The 15,140-nt window shown below is 38.9% G+C and overlaps 1 protein-coding gene across 3 annotated transcripts; it reads left to right on the top strand.

Moving 5' to 3' along the window:
* Positions 1-1,859: 1,859 nt before the first annotated feature.
* Positions 1,860-9,525, top strand: LOC131697736 (probable peptidyl-tRNA hydrolase 2). Of its 3 annotated transcripts, none has more exons than XM_058988813.1 (7): positions 1,860-2,132; positions 3,727-3,843; positions 4,604-4,675; positions 5,510-5,581; positions 6,192-6,289; positions 6,975-7,089; positions 8,487-9,525. In XM_058988813.1, exons 2-7 carry the CDS (start codon positions 3,736-3,738, stop codon positions 8,571-8,573), a joined length of 552 nt encoding a protein of 183 aa, XP_058844796.1. In that variant the 5' UTR covers positions 1,860-2,132; positions 3,727-3,735; the 3' UTR covers positions 8,574-9,525. The 3 variants fall into 3 exon arrangements, with proteins under 3 accessions (XP_058844796.1, XP_058844794.1, XP_058844793.1); XM_058988811.1 differs by having other exon boundaries at positions 1,860-2,136; positions 5,507-5,581; XM_058988810.1 differs by having other exon boundaries at positions 1,863-2,132; positions 5,507-5,581.
* The last annotated feature ends 5,615 nt before the right edge of the window (positions 9,526-15,140 follow it).

The raw sequence follows: 15,140 nt of genomic DNA, 5'->3' as shown, positions 1-15,140 counted from the left end.
TTGATTACACACAGGTGGATTCTATTTATCATCATTAGTCATTTAGGTCAACATTGGATCATTCAGAGATCCTCACTGAACTTCTGGAGAGAGTTTGCTGCACTGAAAGTAAAGGGGCTGAATAATTTTGCACGCCCAATTTTTCAGTTTTTTATTTGTTAAAAAAGTTTGAAATATCCAATAAATTTCGTTCCACTTCATGATTGTGTCCCACTTGTTGTTGATTCTTCACAAAAAATTACAGTTTCATATCTTTATGTTTGAAGCCTGAAATGTGGCAAAAGGTCGCAAAGTTCAAGGGGGCCGAATACTTTCGCAAGGCACTGTAACTACACAGTATATGCAGTCTGCTCTTTTCCTTTGTTTCCATGTGGTGATAAGATAATACAGGCTATCCTTACACAAGTTTATCACAGTATTTTTGCACCGCATTTTGTGCAGTTTTACCACCTTTTTCCACTGGGTATACAGTACCACGCATTTACCATAGTTTACCATGAGTTTTAATATGCTTTACCATACCTCGCTGGTCTACACAAGGCTTACATATGCATTATTACACTTTGCTAAGCTTTTACTATGGTAGTTTTTTTTATTTTTTTATTTTATAAAGGTTGTCGTGAGGACCAGTTACCTTTAGCCCGCCCCTCTTGTCTTTCCAGGTCATCTCCGGTGAATCCAAGTACTCCGACCCTCGAGTCTGTGTGAGATCCTGGTGGAGAAGTATGACTGGCGGCTGGAGGAGGCATCTCTCTTTGCTGATTTCCTGCAGAGGATGTTGGAGTTCATTCCAGAGAAGCGGGCCACAGCAGCACAATGTCTCCAGCACCCCTGGCTCACTTCCTGATCCCACTGCAGCCAAGCCAAGCCAGGACAGCAGCAAAACATACCAATAATAATAATAATAATAATAATAATAATATTTGGTGCTAGAGCTGTGGTCACAGGTTGCTTGTGAAAACCACAGCCACAATACTTTATGGTTTACGTACTTTTGCCCTAATAATTTACCTTGGTAGATTTGCACAACGTTTCTGTACTTTTTTATGCCTTACCCATGTGTATACTGTGCATTTACTTACCGTTCTTCTCTATGCTTTAACACATGCTTTCTACACTTTGCTATGCTTTTACCATGGTATACTCAGTAACCTTTTATTGAAAAGAAATTTGAATTGCAAAGTTGTCAAAAATGTGTACTACAATACTCTCCAATAATAAATGTACCATAATGATGGGTCATTTATTGCCCATTTTAAACCTCAGAACCCTTGCTAAATATTTTGGTATGCCTGAATAGATACATTAATTGTCCCATCTTCATACATTTTTAAACATCTCAACATTTCTTAAGCAGAGTATTGCAAGAACTGAGCTTATATAATCAGATGTAAACGAGTTGATCTAATGATGTGCTTTTTTGTAACTGTACTTTGTATATTCTTCAAACAAAAGTGAAATGTTCCTATTACATTTTTTTAAAAATAAAAAGCCAGGATGTCTGTAATGTCGTTGAATTTAAACTCGTGTTAGAAACTATTCTTTATTACTTTTACTACAGTACATACACGGCTGAAAATGTGTTAATAAAAGTAGAGCCCTTTAATACCGTCTCTAATTTATTTCATAGAACAGGCCAACAAAACGTAACCACCTCAAATGACATGTTTTAATACAGTGAACAACATTTAATGGGATCAAATGCCGCTAATAAAATTAAACTGTGATAGGCACTTTTCACTTTACATCACTGCTCTAAAAGTTCACTAAATATACGATTAAATTGATGCCGGTAGATATGTTGTCTCGGTTCTGTTTTCAGCTTGCAGGATTTTCTTGCTAAATCTGTTTTCTACCCGGACAGAGTTACTGTCGGACACGGACGCCTGTGAAACCGCATATCACGACCCATGCGAGTCCATCCTGTTTGGAGAACTATCGATAATCTGCCTGTGCTAACCAACGGGAAGGAGAGAGAGAGAGAGAAAAAAAAAAGTCGAATAAATGTCTATGATTATCAATTCTATTGCCTTTTGGGGATCGTTTTGCAATACTGACAGTCTTTCTGGATCTGCAGCCTTGCTTCGTGGAAGGATTTTGCATTTGTATCGGAGAGAAGAGGGTCCACACAGGTTTGTAAGGAGTGGTTGCTTTTTAAAATTCCTACTAGGCTACGTTAAATAAATGGCCTGGACGTAACGTTTGTATAGGAAGGCTGTTTCTGTATCTAATCCACGTCCTTGTTCCTGTGCAGCTCACGTTTCACAGATTAACAGTAATGGAGATTATTCAAATCTGATGACAGTTCCATTTAACCCGAGTAATTGATACTGTAGTCTGTACCTCGGATGGATCTCACCACATTATTGTATACAATCAAATATAAACCAAGAAACATGAAATATATTGTCAGTGACGTTACGTTTTTGACAGAATAGTGTTAGTGAAAACTGAAACGAAATACTCCACTACGTTATTTTCCACAAATTATGTTGTACATTTGTAAATTCTACTCGTTTCGTAAGGCATGCATTGAAAAATCGCTATTTTACATGTGGTACATGAAATACCAGGACGAATATTGAATGACTTTAAAAAAAAAACAAAAAACAAAAAAAACTCCCCGTTTACGTGAAGGCCATTTCTAAATTCCACTCCACCTTCCATTCCAGCAGCTTTCCTAGTGACATTATTTAGTTCGCATAAAAAGGGCGAAGAACGCTGTTCTAGTGTTCTTGTTAGGTCTACATGAATAGAAAAAATCAGGTTTATAACAAATGGTCTGTAGCCAGGTGCTAATACTGGTATTTGTTTGTAAAATTGTTACATCATAGCAACGGAGACAGTCAGTCAAGCGATTATTGTGATTACGCGTCTAGCGACATAATTTTATTTGCTCTACTGCGACTCCTGCTGGCGTTTTTTTTTATCGTGATAGCCTGCAGTTTCAATACAGCATTTGACCTTATTTTGCTATGAATAGCCAGACAGTTTTCCCAAACCGCAATGTTAAAAAGAATAGTTACAGGAGTTGAACAGAAGCAAAATTGCACACCTGCACACTGATATTTAAATGGCCGTGACACACGTTCTGTAATATGTCACATCTGCATCTCTCTGTTATGCCAGTCTGTCATGATGGGTAAGACATCAGATCTGACACAATTTGATAAAGTTAATATAGTGGTACCGCCGCACTTCTTCCAAAGCAGTCTCCCACAGTGCATCGTAATAAGTAATGACAAAACCAGGAAGTGAGTGTGAATGTATGTGTTTGTTTACGTTTGTTATCGATGGGGTAACCCATGTGCACATGTTGGTCAGTCGAAGGTGTTAAGGGCAATTCATTGACAGGACCACCAGAGGGCGCTACAAAGTAAAATATGAAAAACTGCAACTGCAATAGCCCAGTCAGTGGCTTGTTTACTGATATTAAAATCCATTCCATCCAGTAACAACTTTATTCAACTGTATTTTATTGTTTGTATGTATTAGCTTTATATTTGCAAAGAACAAATGCAACAGAATTGGTATTGAATAACAGATCACAGTAACCGTTCCTGCACACAGAGACTAGTTCACATGCACAGTATATAGAGAGGATTTAAGAAGAGGTCCCTTACTAGGTAAAGCCACTTTTGCCTATAAACATGCCTGCTTGAACAGTGGCAGACTGGCTCAGCGAGGTGCTGAAAGTGTGTTGCTGTTTTTGTTGTGTGCTTCTAGTGAAGGATCATGGAGCAATCTGAGCAGGCTGCCCCCGAGTCGGGGTCCCAGGAGGTGAACCCCGTCTTCATGCAGCAGCTTCGGGAGCTTGACATCCCAGAGGAAGCAGCCAAGCAGGTGACTGCCATCTTACTGTTGGGATATGAAGCCTCTCAACCTGGATCCTATTGCTGCAAAGCCAGAACTATATAGAAATGTATACCAAGTGCTGAAAACATCCAGGAGGGTTAGACCCATACTAGTGCTGGGACGGACATGGGGGGTTGACGTTCAGATGTTCTTTCATTTTGAACTAGCTGGATAATAATATAGTTTGTACCATATTACCATATTAAACGTGAAGTATAATAAAACTGGTACCAGGGTTGAGTGTCAGTTCCTTTGTAAAATCAATGCAATCAATCCCATTTGTTCAAAGCAATTATTTTGAAGGAATTGGAGTTGGGAATTGATTTTACAAAGGAATTGACCCTAACTTTACCCGCTACCCCGTTATTTTCTGCATTGGTTTTCTTTGCTTGTTTGATCCAGTTATTTGTAATGTACCCCTTTTGATTACAAAAATTGAACCAAATGACAAAATAATAAAAAAACATCCTTTCTTCTCGTGAAAAGAAAATAGTGGGAATGACTATATATGGACATACAGAAGATTAGTTTGCTTGTTTGAGTGGTGTTATCTTTCCAATGCTTCAATCGTTTTCTGCAGTTCTGAGTGGAGTATCTTCTGTAGACCTGTATAGAGGTCTGCAATGTTAAGGTACGCACTCTCGCCTTGTGTTTCTCATTTTGATGCGTTTACATGGATTTCTTCTTTGATGACAGGTGTCTGTGTATTTGTGAGCTCCCGATTCTGACCTCTGATTTCATGTTGCAGGCTCTTCTGCGCACAAGGAATGTGTCTGCTGAAGAGGCGGCTATGTATTACTTCAACAAGCTGGAGAATGAGGTAGGACCCGTTTCTTATCGTACGCTGTCCTGGGTGGGATCATTAAAACAAATGCGTCATGCAGTCTTTGTAAGGGTTAAGAACCAACATAACCACATGCCCCTTTTTGTTGTATTAGACCCCATCTGAGCTTTATTCTATGGGAACAATTTGATCAGCTTTCTGCTGGGGAATCACAGTGGAATGCATCAACTGCTTCTTCATGGTTATCCTGGGATTACCCCTAAAAATAGGTGGTAGATGCAAATCAAGGGGATTCGCCAGAGCTGTGAAATGCTGTAATATGCTGCAGCTGTGGCTGTCCTGGTGAGGTATAGGCTGATCACATCGACCCGTATGCTGAACTATGAGATCCCCAGGGACAATCGCATGAATGTATGGAAATAAGGAAACCAGGTTAGATTCATAAGGTTATTGATATTGCTGTAGTAACACAGATCTTCACAATAAATAGGGGACCATTGATCGTGTGGATTGCGCTAAAAAGGAAATGGGTTATCAGCTTATAGAAGTTTTTGCCTCAGAAGCCCATGTTAAAATGCTTTATAAATCTTATAACATGTTACCAGTATAGAGATGCTCCTAAAACAGAGTTTACATCTGGTATTCATCCCCCATGAAGCTGAAGTATAGATTGCAGTAATCCAACACCCTGGTGTGATTGTGCGATACTGCACCTTTCACATCCCTACATTTTGCTGGCTTGCATGTTGATGCTGCAGCAGATTTTGGAGTACATGTTCCCACTGAGATTCCCTGTAAATATTGCAAGTCATTGCCTCGGTGAAATGCTCTGGGGTGCTGAGTGTGACTCGTGCTACTCTTGCACAGGAGGAAGGGGATGAAGATCTCTGGTTTAAGATGGTGTTTGTCGTCAACATGGAGCTGTCCATGGGAGTCGGGAAGGTGAGCAACACAGCATTGAATATCTGAAGATACACTGACACTATCAGGGCTTAGTCTGTTAAATGTAGTAAGTTAGTCATGTGTACCCCACCCACACTACGTAGACAATGAATTCAATTTGAAAAGATGTCATTGTTAATTTATCTTTGTACTTAATCATAGTCTCTTACTCTACATTTGTGCATTAGAAACTAAATAACGTGGGATGGGCACACAGTGAAACCACATGATTGCCATTGAAAGTCACATTTTCAACATGGATTATTTATGTAGTGTGGAGGATGCAGTTTGCAGTAGTCTTCGAAATATTTTACAACTGTTCAGATATAAATATTCATATTTATTATCTACCAGCAAATAGGAATGCTTACACACACAACTTGAACTTGTGTTTATTTTTAATGCAAATAATTTGTGAAATTTAACCTGATTGCTCAAATGTTGGATCGTGATCATTTACCTTGAATGATTTTTGTATTGCATTTTGAATGCTTTCTGCTTTACCTGACCATGTGCTACCCTATCACAGTGCTGTACAGGCAGGTTTGACTTTGTTGAAGAAGCAGCAGCTGTAATGTAGCTCTTCTCTAAGGTGTGTGCTCTTGTTCAGGTGGCTGCTCAGGTGGGTCATGCTGCGGTAGGGCTGTACCAGGCTCTGCAGGAGAAAAACAGCTGGAGGGAGATGGCATGGAAGTGGGACCAAGCAGGGTAAGTGTGTCTATATCCTGTGTCTCTCCCTGTCCGGCTGCCTGCCTCAGTAAGAGGATTCTTGCATGGCCACCCCAGAGAAGTGAAATAAGATAGGCATTACTCATGAATATTGCATCTCTGTTCTCTTATCTAATTGTGGCCTCATAAACTGGGCATAGAGAATAGCCAAGCTCATATTGCATGCCAATACAAACAGTGCAAGGCATTAATCAACCAAGACCCACTGAAGGAATATTTAAAATGATGTTGTCCATTTGAACACTATTCTGTTTGCAACATCCAGTTTTTAATTAGATTTACCATCATAAAGTAAATTCATTTGTAATAAAAAGAATGGGTGCTGCAACTTTGTATTGTTTCTTCGACAGTTCCACTATATATTAACAGTAACAGTTCAGTCATAGCTTAGCCAACTGGGCACAACACCACAAGGATCTGGTGGCTTTGGAATTATTTAAATGTTATGACAACAGAAATGAGTTTTTGAAAGCTGGTTTATTTAACTTGATGCTTTATTGAACAGTTCTTGCTGGTCTTATTGCGTGTCCTGGTGTATAACAGTATACTTCCCTCCAGGTTCAGTCCATCATGATTTCAATTGACCAGGTTTGTTCTGTCTCGTGGAGGAGTGTTTGGAGCTGGCTGAGTGCAGTCCCCTCACTCTGCCTGTTGTTTCCTGCAGAGCGAAGAAGGTTGTGGTTCAGGGCACGAACATGGCTCACCTTCTGGAGCTGCAGGCCCTGGCCATGAGCCTCAGCCTGCCCACCTACCTGGTGCAGGATGCGGGGAGGACTCAGGTGCGAATCAACCTCAACACATTAGAGTCGTCTTTTTGTGCCCCAGTGATATTGTGTTTTTTTCTCTGTGCAAAACAAGAATTGAAAGTGTTTGTAGCTAACCATGCACATCCATCATTACATCGGTCTCAAATGTGCAGTTTTGAAAGAAACACATGTTTTAACAAAACATGGTATCTGGTATTTCTCTAGGTAAAAGAAATATTTTTGCAAGCCATGGTTGGCTTGCACTTCCTGGGTCATTTAACCTGGAGGGTAAAATTGTCCCCATCGCTTCACTGGTGTCTTTTTTTTTTAATATCCAGTCATCTTCCACTGTTGACTGACATGGTTTCAGCCAGCAACATTATTTGACACAGCCGAGGTAAAATAGCCCAGCAAGTGCAACCAGATAATCCAAGACTAAGGCATAGAAACTGAGAGCTTCCTTTAACTGAAAGTATTACCAGATCTCATGTTTTAAAATGAAAATGGATTTGTGCCATAGCACGTGTTTCTTTCAAAACTGCACATTTTAATATCTATGTAGCTACTGGCAGTGCAAAACAGGTATGATTTATGAAATTATTTTGTTAGCTACAGTTACTTTTAAAGATAAACATGCTCATAAATTATTTAGAAATACAACACAGGAATTGTTTTCAAATAAAAACAATTAACTTGTTTTTCCCCTTGAAATTTCAGATATTTTTTAAATGTGAAAAAACAAGTACTACTTGTAGTAGTATATTGTGCAGTATGTGACCCCGGGACCCCCAGACAAACCCTATTTACAGTGTAGAATTTAGCAGTCTTGCGGATCCATCATCAATGCATTTAAAAGAAAGATTTGAAAACAATGCAAAAGTATTTGAGAATAATGCCATACTATTATATTACACCTAAATGATGATTTAGGGGGTACTGACACACACCAGAAAATCCTCTTCCAGGTGATCTACAGCAGGGGTGTCAAACTCAGTTCCTGGAGGGCCGCAGTGTCTTCTGGCTTTCGTTCCACCCGAGCTCTCAATTACTTAATTTGTCTAATTATTTGATTAACTGGACACATTCAACACTTCTCTCCAGGCCTCAAAATGTTTCATAGGTAGTGTACCTTGAATCAAGTGCATTTTTAAAACCATCAACTGTAAAACACCTTGAAAAATATTAACTATGTCAAATTCAACAAATAATTAGATCAGTTATGTTAATTGAGATCTTAAGTTGGAATGAAAACCAGAAGACCCTGCGGCCCTCGAGGACTGGAGTTTGATACCCCTGATCTACAGATACCAAATCTTTAACTGCCTGTATTCACAACTGACCCCTTGACTAATACGTAGAACAGAGATCATGTTTTCCAGCCTAGCTTCCTTTTTTATTCTTTCTTTGTTTTTGTGTGTGTGTTTGGTTAGGTTGAGTCTGGATCCCGCACAGTCTTGGCAATCATTGGTGAAGAGGAAATGGTCAACAATGTTTCTGGAAGCCTGAAACTGCTTTGAAAACACTTCTGACCACTGCAGAGGCAAACTGCATCGGCAGAGACGAACAGCAGGGGGCGGTAATGAGTTTCAGCAGGAGCGGCTGGGCATGCGGAGTGTTAACTACAGCCATTTATTTTTCTCTCTTATCTTTCCGAGTCAGTCTGGAGGCCACGGATGGTGCTGCTCAGTCCCACAGAACCTGGTTTAAACTGGGATGTCCTGTTTCATGAGATTGAAACACTTGGCAGCAGGAGAGATCCTGAGCAAGGAGTAATAGCTTCATTAAATGACAAAAGAACTGACCCATGACATCACCCCCAACCTATCAATCCCACAGTCCCCCCCCAAAAAAATACTCTGACTGCTATAGAATAAACAGTTATGTTTTAGTATATTATTGGTATTATAATTATTAACCAATATATTATCCTTAATTCAAGTTTAAAGATATTGTGCTTAGTAAGTTCAATTCTGTGGGGGGGGGAAATGAAAAATAAAATAACTACTTGGCATTTTTCACCCCCCCCCCCCAAAAGATATTACAAATAGCAGACACCTTGGTTCGAAAAGAGTCCCTTGTTTCCAAACACCATCTACAGGATACAAACTACTACTGCGCCTACAGAAGGATAAATACTAGTCCCATAGTGTATGGGTTGAAAGCTGTTTCAAGGCCCTACAGTTTTGAAGAGTTACTTAATGTGGCTATATATGGTTCTTTGTTTAAGTGCTTCAAATAGTGACCAATAGCTATACATAAATGCTCCGAGAGCATCGACAGGAAAGTGACACTACCTGTTTAAGTAGAATCGTGTTTCTTTGCTGTGCTTTTCTCCTTGCAGTGCCATCTACAGACACCATTCATGCTTTATCACAGTCGTATTTGATATTTTATGTTTGTAACCAAAGTGTAAAACATGATTAAACATCTACAATTAATATTAAGGGATTTGAGAAATTCAGCTCTGTGTGAAAAGAAATGTAGACTGCATTTAATAAAATAAATAATAATTTCCCCCATCAATAAATGTTGCAAACTCCAAGCCCTATAATAACTTCAATGGTTTCCTTTTCTACTTTTAAAGTGTTGGTGAACATTTTTGGTTTGAAGAAAGTCTTGACTCGGAAATACCGGATTCAAGTCTGTATATATTCATTTTTGAGGGGTTTCTGTTTGTCGTGTTTTTGAGATTAAATAAATTCAGGTTGTTATTTATTTATTTATTTTTACATCAATGTATATCTGTCCTGTACAATATGCAGTTTATAATATATAGTAGACCATGATGTTGATGTGATACAACCATCTGATATTTCTTTGTATCATATAGATTGACATTAAGTCACATTTAAGGTTGGCTATGCTGTTTAGTTGTTTAACAATATGTTATACAAAATATATATTCTAGTGAGTGCTGATACAATCTGATTTTCACACCACTCTTGGTCAAAACGGCACTGAAGAATTTCAGAGCGGTCAAGCAGTTCCTGGTTCAAACCAGAAGGGGGCAACATGTATAGAGAAGAAGTGAAATAGTTAACGTAATCTATAAACACCACATGATTTGTGTGATGTATTTTTTTCCCCCTTCTCCACAGTGAAGCAGGTTGAAACACACACTGTCAAACTTACAATGATGGCTCAAAGGACTGGCTATAAAAAGAGGTTTAAACACCTAGCTGATTTTAGCTGTGAACTTGAGACCACTATAGACGTGTCAATGAAATTGCATTAGTACAACGACATGTGTCTTTACTTAATGTTGCTGCCTTCAGTGTAGTCAGTGTATTGCTGCCTATGATTACCCCACCCCCTATCGACAGTGCTTCGACTGGTGTATCTATATTTATTGGTAAAACCCTGGCCTGTACGTGTAAAGCATATTCGTAACGTGCAAGAGTTCCAAGTTGTTTTCCATAACGAATATGACTGGCCGGTAGGAGACGCCACTGTGCTGTAACTGCTCTGTTCAGCGACGTTGATGTGAAGCCGCATTTTTTCCCACTATTACTGAATCTCGCCTGATATATTAGACTGACATGGAGTGGAAAATGTCTGCAATAAATTAACTCAAGCAATGCAATAATGATCAAATAATAAACTGCTCATCTTTATGTATTATATTTAAAAAAATGAAATAGGCTGCAAACTCACAAAACAATCATTTACGATGGCTATAATATTATCTTTAGGATTTCGTAGCTGTTTGTTGTACATCAAGCTATAAGAGTCATATAATCTACGTATTATCGAAGACTTGGTATCACGAGTGCGCTAAAACAGTTTTAGTTTATAATTCTTTGTATTCAAATTTGCCAATAAATATTCAATTAATGCACAGATGTAGAAGGTTGTGATTAAGTACAAGATCGAGTAATAGTAAAAATGCTAAATTTAGAAATGCAAAAAAAAACAACACTTAAAATGGTCTGTCTCATAGTCAGTGACGTGTCACATTAAAACGATTGTAGGTGTGGTAATTCCATGTATGGAACATTAACCTGTAAAGGCTAGTTCCTGCAAACACGAAGGCATGAGAAAAAAGAAGAAAAAAAAAAGTGAAACGTGGCCTCCTCTGGCGGTCGTTTTAACTGTGCAATACCTAACGATGCCTGTTTATTATGGGCCCGCTTGGAACAAAGTCAAGAAGAGGATATTTATAAAATGCTTTTGTGGCTATAATATTCTCTTGATATGAAAATACTGTTTTTTTTCGGGTTTTTAATAGCAGACCAGTAAGCCAATATAGCTAAAAGGGGGCGGGGCGCTGGCGCTTCTCTCTGCTCCAGAAGATATTGTAGGAGTTTTTAGAAGGACAATCAATTGCATTTTAACAACAGACCACAAGAATCCCCCTTTACAATGTAGATCCTACTTGAGCCGAATTGTTGTGCCCATATTTCCATAACGGGTATAGGATGGGCGGTGCTTGAAAACACACTGAAGGGCCATAAAACCAGATGGCGGATATCAAATGCCTGCCCTTGGCGCCAGACTGGTAAATACTGAAGTTATGCAATACCTCAAACATTTCGAAAATGCATATAAACCGCTTGACACAAGTGCGTTAGTGCCCACGGTTATAGTATGGGATATGTGCATTTCAAATAAAATTGTATTTATTGGATTGATTAATTAATTAATGAATCCCCTTCAAAGTGATACATTTTATAGTGTATTGGACTAGCCCTCATCGTGTGTTTAGAAACGGTTTAGCTTGATAAAATGTGCTGCTGCATTACTCGCTGTAATTCGTCTAATAGAATGGGAAGGTTTACATATACCTTACACTCCATTTGCCATAAAAATGTGATTATTATACTCTGAAAAGATAACACACAGTGTAGTCGTTCCCTGGGAGAAACAATTTAAGCAACTCTTTCCTGTGATTGCCGCAGAGCCTTTGTGATTTAACTTTCGGTATGCAGCCAGTTGAAAACGGAACAATGGAGGTATTGAGACTAGCCTCGCTTTCGTTTAGTTGCTGGGAGACGCGGAAAAGGTCGATCCAGGGAAGAGATTACTCATGTGTTCCAGTCTGGGACAAAGGTCATCCTTTCAACACACGCAGTACGCTTCTGGAACATTCTTACTGAGGAAGATGGGTAGGGACGGGAGATCAACGTGCATGGGTTTATGTTACAAAGAGAAGACAAAAGCGTCTCACAGTTAATAGCAGTATAAATGTGGTTATTATAGGAGGGAGGTTATATTCTGTATGGTAGTGGAAATGGGGTTGGCGGTTTTCTAAATAAGCTTGGTTTATGCGTAAACCTTGAAGTTGTTTTTCTCTCTCGATGTAAACGTGTGAGGCAGCCCAATGAATACACATTTTAACAAAAATGTAAGCTGAATCTGGTTGCATGTGCTGGAGATATGCTCAGATTTCTTGCTGCTGCGACACTGCAATGTGGAGGAATTCTCAGCGTGTGATCAGGTGGTAGCGCAGCCAGGAAGCATGAGCGGAGAAGAGCACACAGGAAGGACACGAACAAAGGATGTTAAAAAAGAGGAAATTGTAATTTTTTATACTACAGACTATTATAATATAGTAACCTCTGCCTCCATTCGTCCTTGGTGCAGTATTACAGTGCACCATCGCTCTCAGATCAGAATTGTTTATTTCCAAAGGTTTTGTTTTGTTTTTGTTTTGTTTATTAACAGATCATCGTTTGTCTATGCAATGTGTTCACACACACCTAACCTTTAACATAATGGCTCTCAGGAAGTCATTGCCGGTGGTAGACTGGATTTTACAGTAAATGATAGGTGTCTTTTATTGCTTGCATTACTACTTATGTAGCGCATGTCAAACACAGCACTTTGACTAGGACTTATTTGGGATACAACCAAAACTTGCGCATGAATGCAGTTAGGCAGAAGATCCCCCCCCAAAAAATGGAAATCAAAAACCTATCGAGTATTACCAACTAAATGCCATTCTTTTGTAACCAAAATTACCGTGTTTTTCCACCACTACTTTCTAAATCGTCGGTTTTTGATTTTGGATAAAGTTGCCAATGTGGTCAATACACATTACAAAACACACACACACACACATATACACATAGGGGTGGCGCAGGAGTACGTGCTGTTTCGCATGCGTGCCTGTCTGCCTGCCACGCTGCATGTCCTGACGTACCTAACCGGAATTTATTGTATGGCAGCTCTTGCTAAACAAACACCCAAGAGGTGCGCCAAGCAGTTATCTGATCTATGTCAGCCCCTCTGAGTTTGTGAAACGCTAGATCATCACCCCCCAGTACATCAATGTATCTCTAAATTATGTTATGTGTGTGTATATATATTTTATATATACACACACACTATTTTTAATAAGTAAGCATATTTCCATGAAAGCAAGACGGTCGGTCGAGAACTATCCATAGATATAGGTGCAGCATTCTGTAAAATGTTAGGGAAACAGAAAGACAAATGTGTAATCATTCAGCAAATCAGAACAATTCATTCACGCAGCTTGTTTCTAAGATGGTGTTATTTAAGGATTTTTAAATGTCATTATTTTGGAAACTATGAATAATGCATGAATGCTTGTGACGAAGACTGCATTAAATATATTTCAGTTACTAGTATCAGTCCTGTTTAAAAATATTAAATATCAATTGTGTTTGTGTTCCTGGTGTATATCTTCACTCGTTTACATGCAATCCACATGTAAATAGTGCACCACAAAAGCAACACTCCCAAATGTGTTGCTAGTTAGCGTAAGCTTTTGTTTTTAAATGAGACATTTTATCAAACTTTAAAATATCCACTTTTTAGATTTGTCAATATAACCACTCCCGTACAGGTCTAATATATATATAGCTATAATGTATAAAGCTATCGAATACACAAGATAAAAAAACACTCCTCCCTCAGGTACGTTGAAGGTTACCCTTCATCTTACCCTCCGTCAGTCGCCAACAATTCTGATAAATATCAAAACAGCCCGAGGCAACGATTCTACACATACAAACCTTTATTTCCAATTGCAGCCAGTACTAACAATAACAAATATAATACCGTTGCCCATAAATACCTGATGTATACATCTGCATGACAACCTGAATTTAACATACAGTATGTGTACAAACATAAGATGTCAGAGAGAGAGATAGACACACACACACCAAAAATCATAAATTATCTGGCCTCAGTAATAGATATGTATTTATTCGAACATTTGTTTTGCGGTGAAAAATAATAAAAAGCACACATTTTCCAACACTTATAGTTTGTCACATGTGGAATGAGTCACTCTGCTCAAAATATAACTGGGATGGGCATTCGTTGTAGTTCGGTCCCCCAAGCGTCAATGGAACAAAATGATTGGGTAACCACCACTATACGACGGCACTGGGCTCTCGTGTGCAAAAATCCTGTCAATAACAGGGCCATTTTTTTCAGTGCAAGGTATTCCAAAATGTTTTGTTACTACGTCTTCCAACTACGCGCATTTTGTTAAAACCTCGAGGAATAATTAATAATTTAAACAAACTCCCACCTCTGTTTCAACAAGATACATTTCAACTCGTCGCCTATTTACCATCCGCTTTTATTTACATTAAATCACGGTGCTGCTATTTATTTAGTAAATTTATCTTAAATGTTAAGTAGCGCTAGAAAACACCGAAGGAAACCATTTTGCTTACACTTCGCTGTCGCTAGAACACATTACATAACTTATCCGTTAATAAAATATATAAATATTATCCTGCTATTTTTATGCTGCTGACAAAATCTCCAGAACGCGCGAGCCCCACAACACCGACGTTACATTAACCCGTCAATCACCGTCTGTGTGTTCCAGTTATGACGGGGAAAAATTTCGTCCAATAGCCATTCAGTTCGCCTTTCTCTTTGCTTTCAGCCAGCCCCTGCCGCCCACCTCTTTAGAACCCCGTCGACTACAACAAGGCTTGGCTTTCCCGGACGCCATCTTGCGCACAAAACAAAATTGTAAGAAGAAAAAAAAAAACCTCTCGCGTATCTTCAACAACCAAACCGAGAGAAGAAAACCCTCAAAAAACACAAAATTGAAACCACCAAATGTACAGTATGGTACATATAAACCATCTAAA

This window comes from Acipenser ruthenus, chromosome 16 (assembly GCF_902713425.1).
Source record: "Acipenser ruthenus chromosome 16, fAciRut3.2 maternal haplotype, whole genome shotgun sequence".
NCBI lineage: Eukaryota > Metazoa > Chordata > Actinopteri > Acipenseriformes > Acipenseridae > Acipenser > Acipenser ruthenus.
The sequence above is the reverse complement of the archived record's forward strand: the minus strand, read 5'-3'. Positions and strand labels throughout refer to the sequence as shown.

Excerpts from the sequence above, each read along its gene's own strand:
- LOC131697736 (XM_058988811.1), top strand. The coding sequence starts at position 3,736 with ATGGAGCAATCTGAGCAGGCTGCCCCCGAGTCGGGGTCCCAGGAGGTG. Across the intron at positions 4,676-5,506 it reads TCAACAAGCTGGAGAATGAG|GAGGAAGGGGATGAAGATCT; the intron begins GTAGGACCCGTT and ends ACTCTTGCACAG. Across the intron at positions 7,090-8,486 it reads AGGATGCGGGGAGGACTCAG|GTTGAGTCTGGATCCCGCAC; the intron begins GTGCGAATCAAC and ends GTGTTTGGTTAG.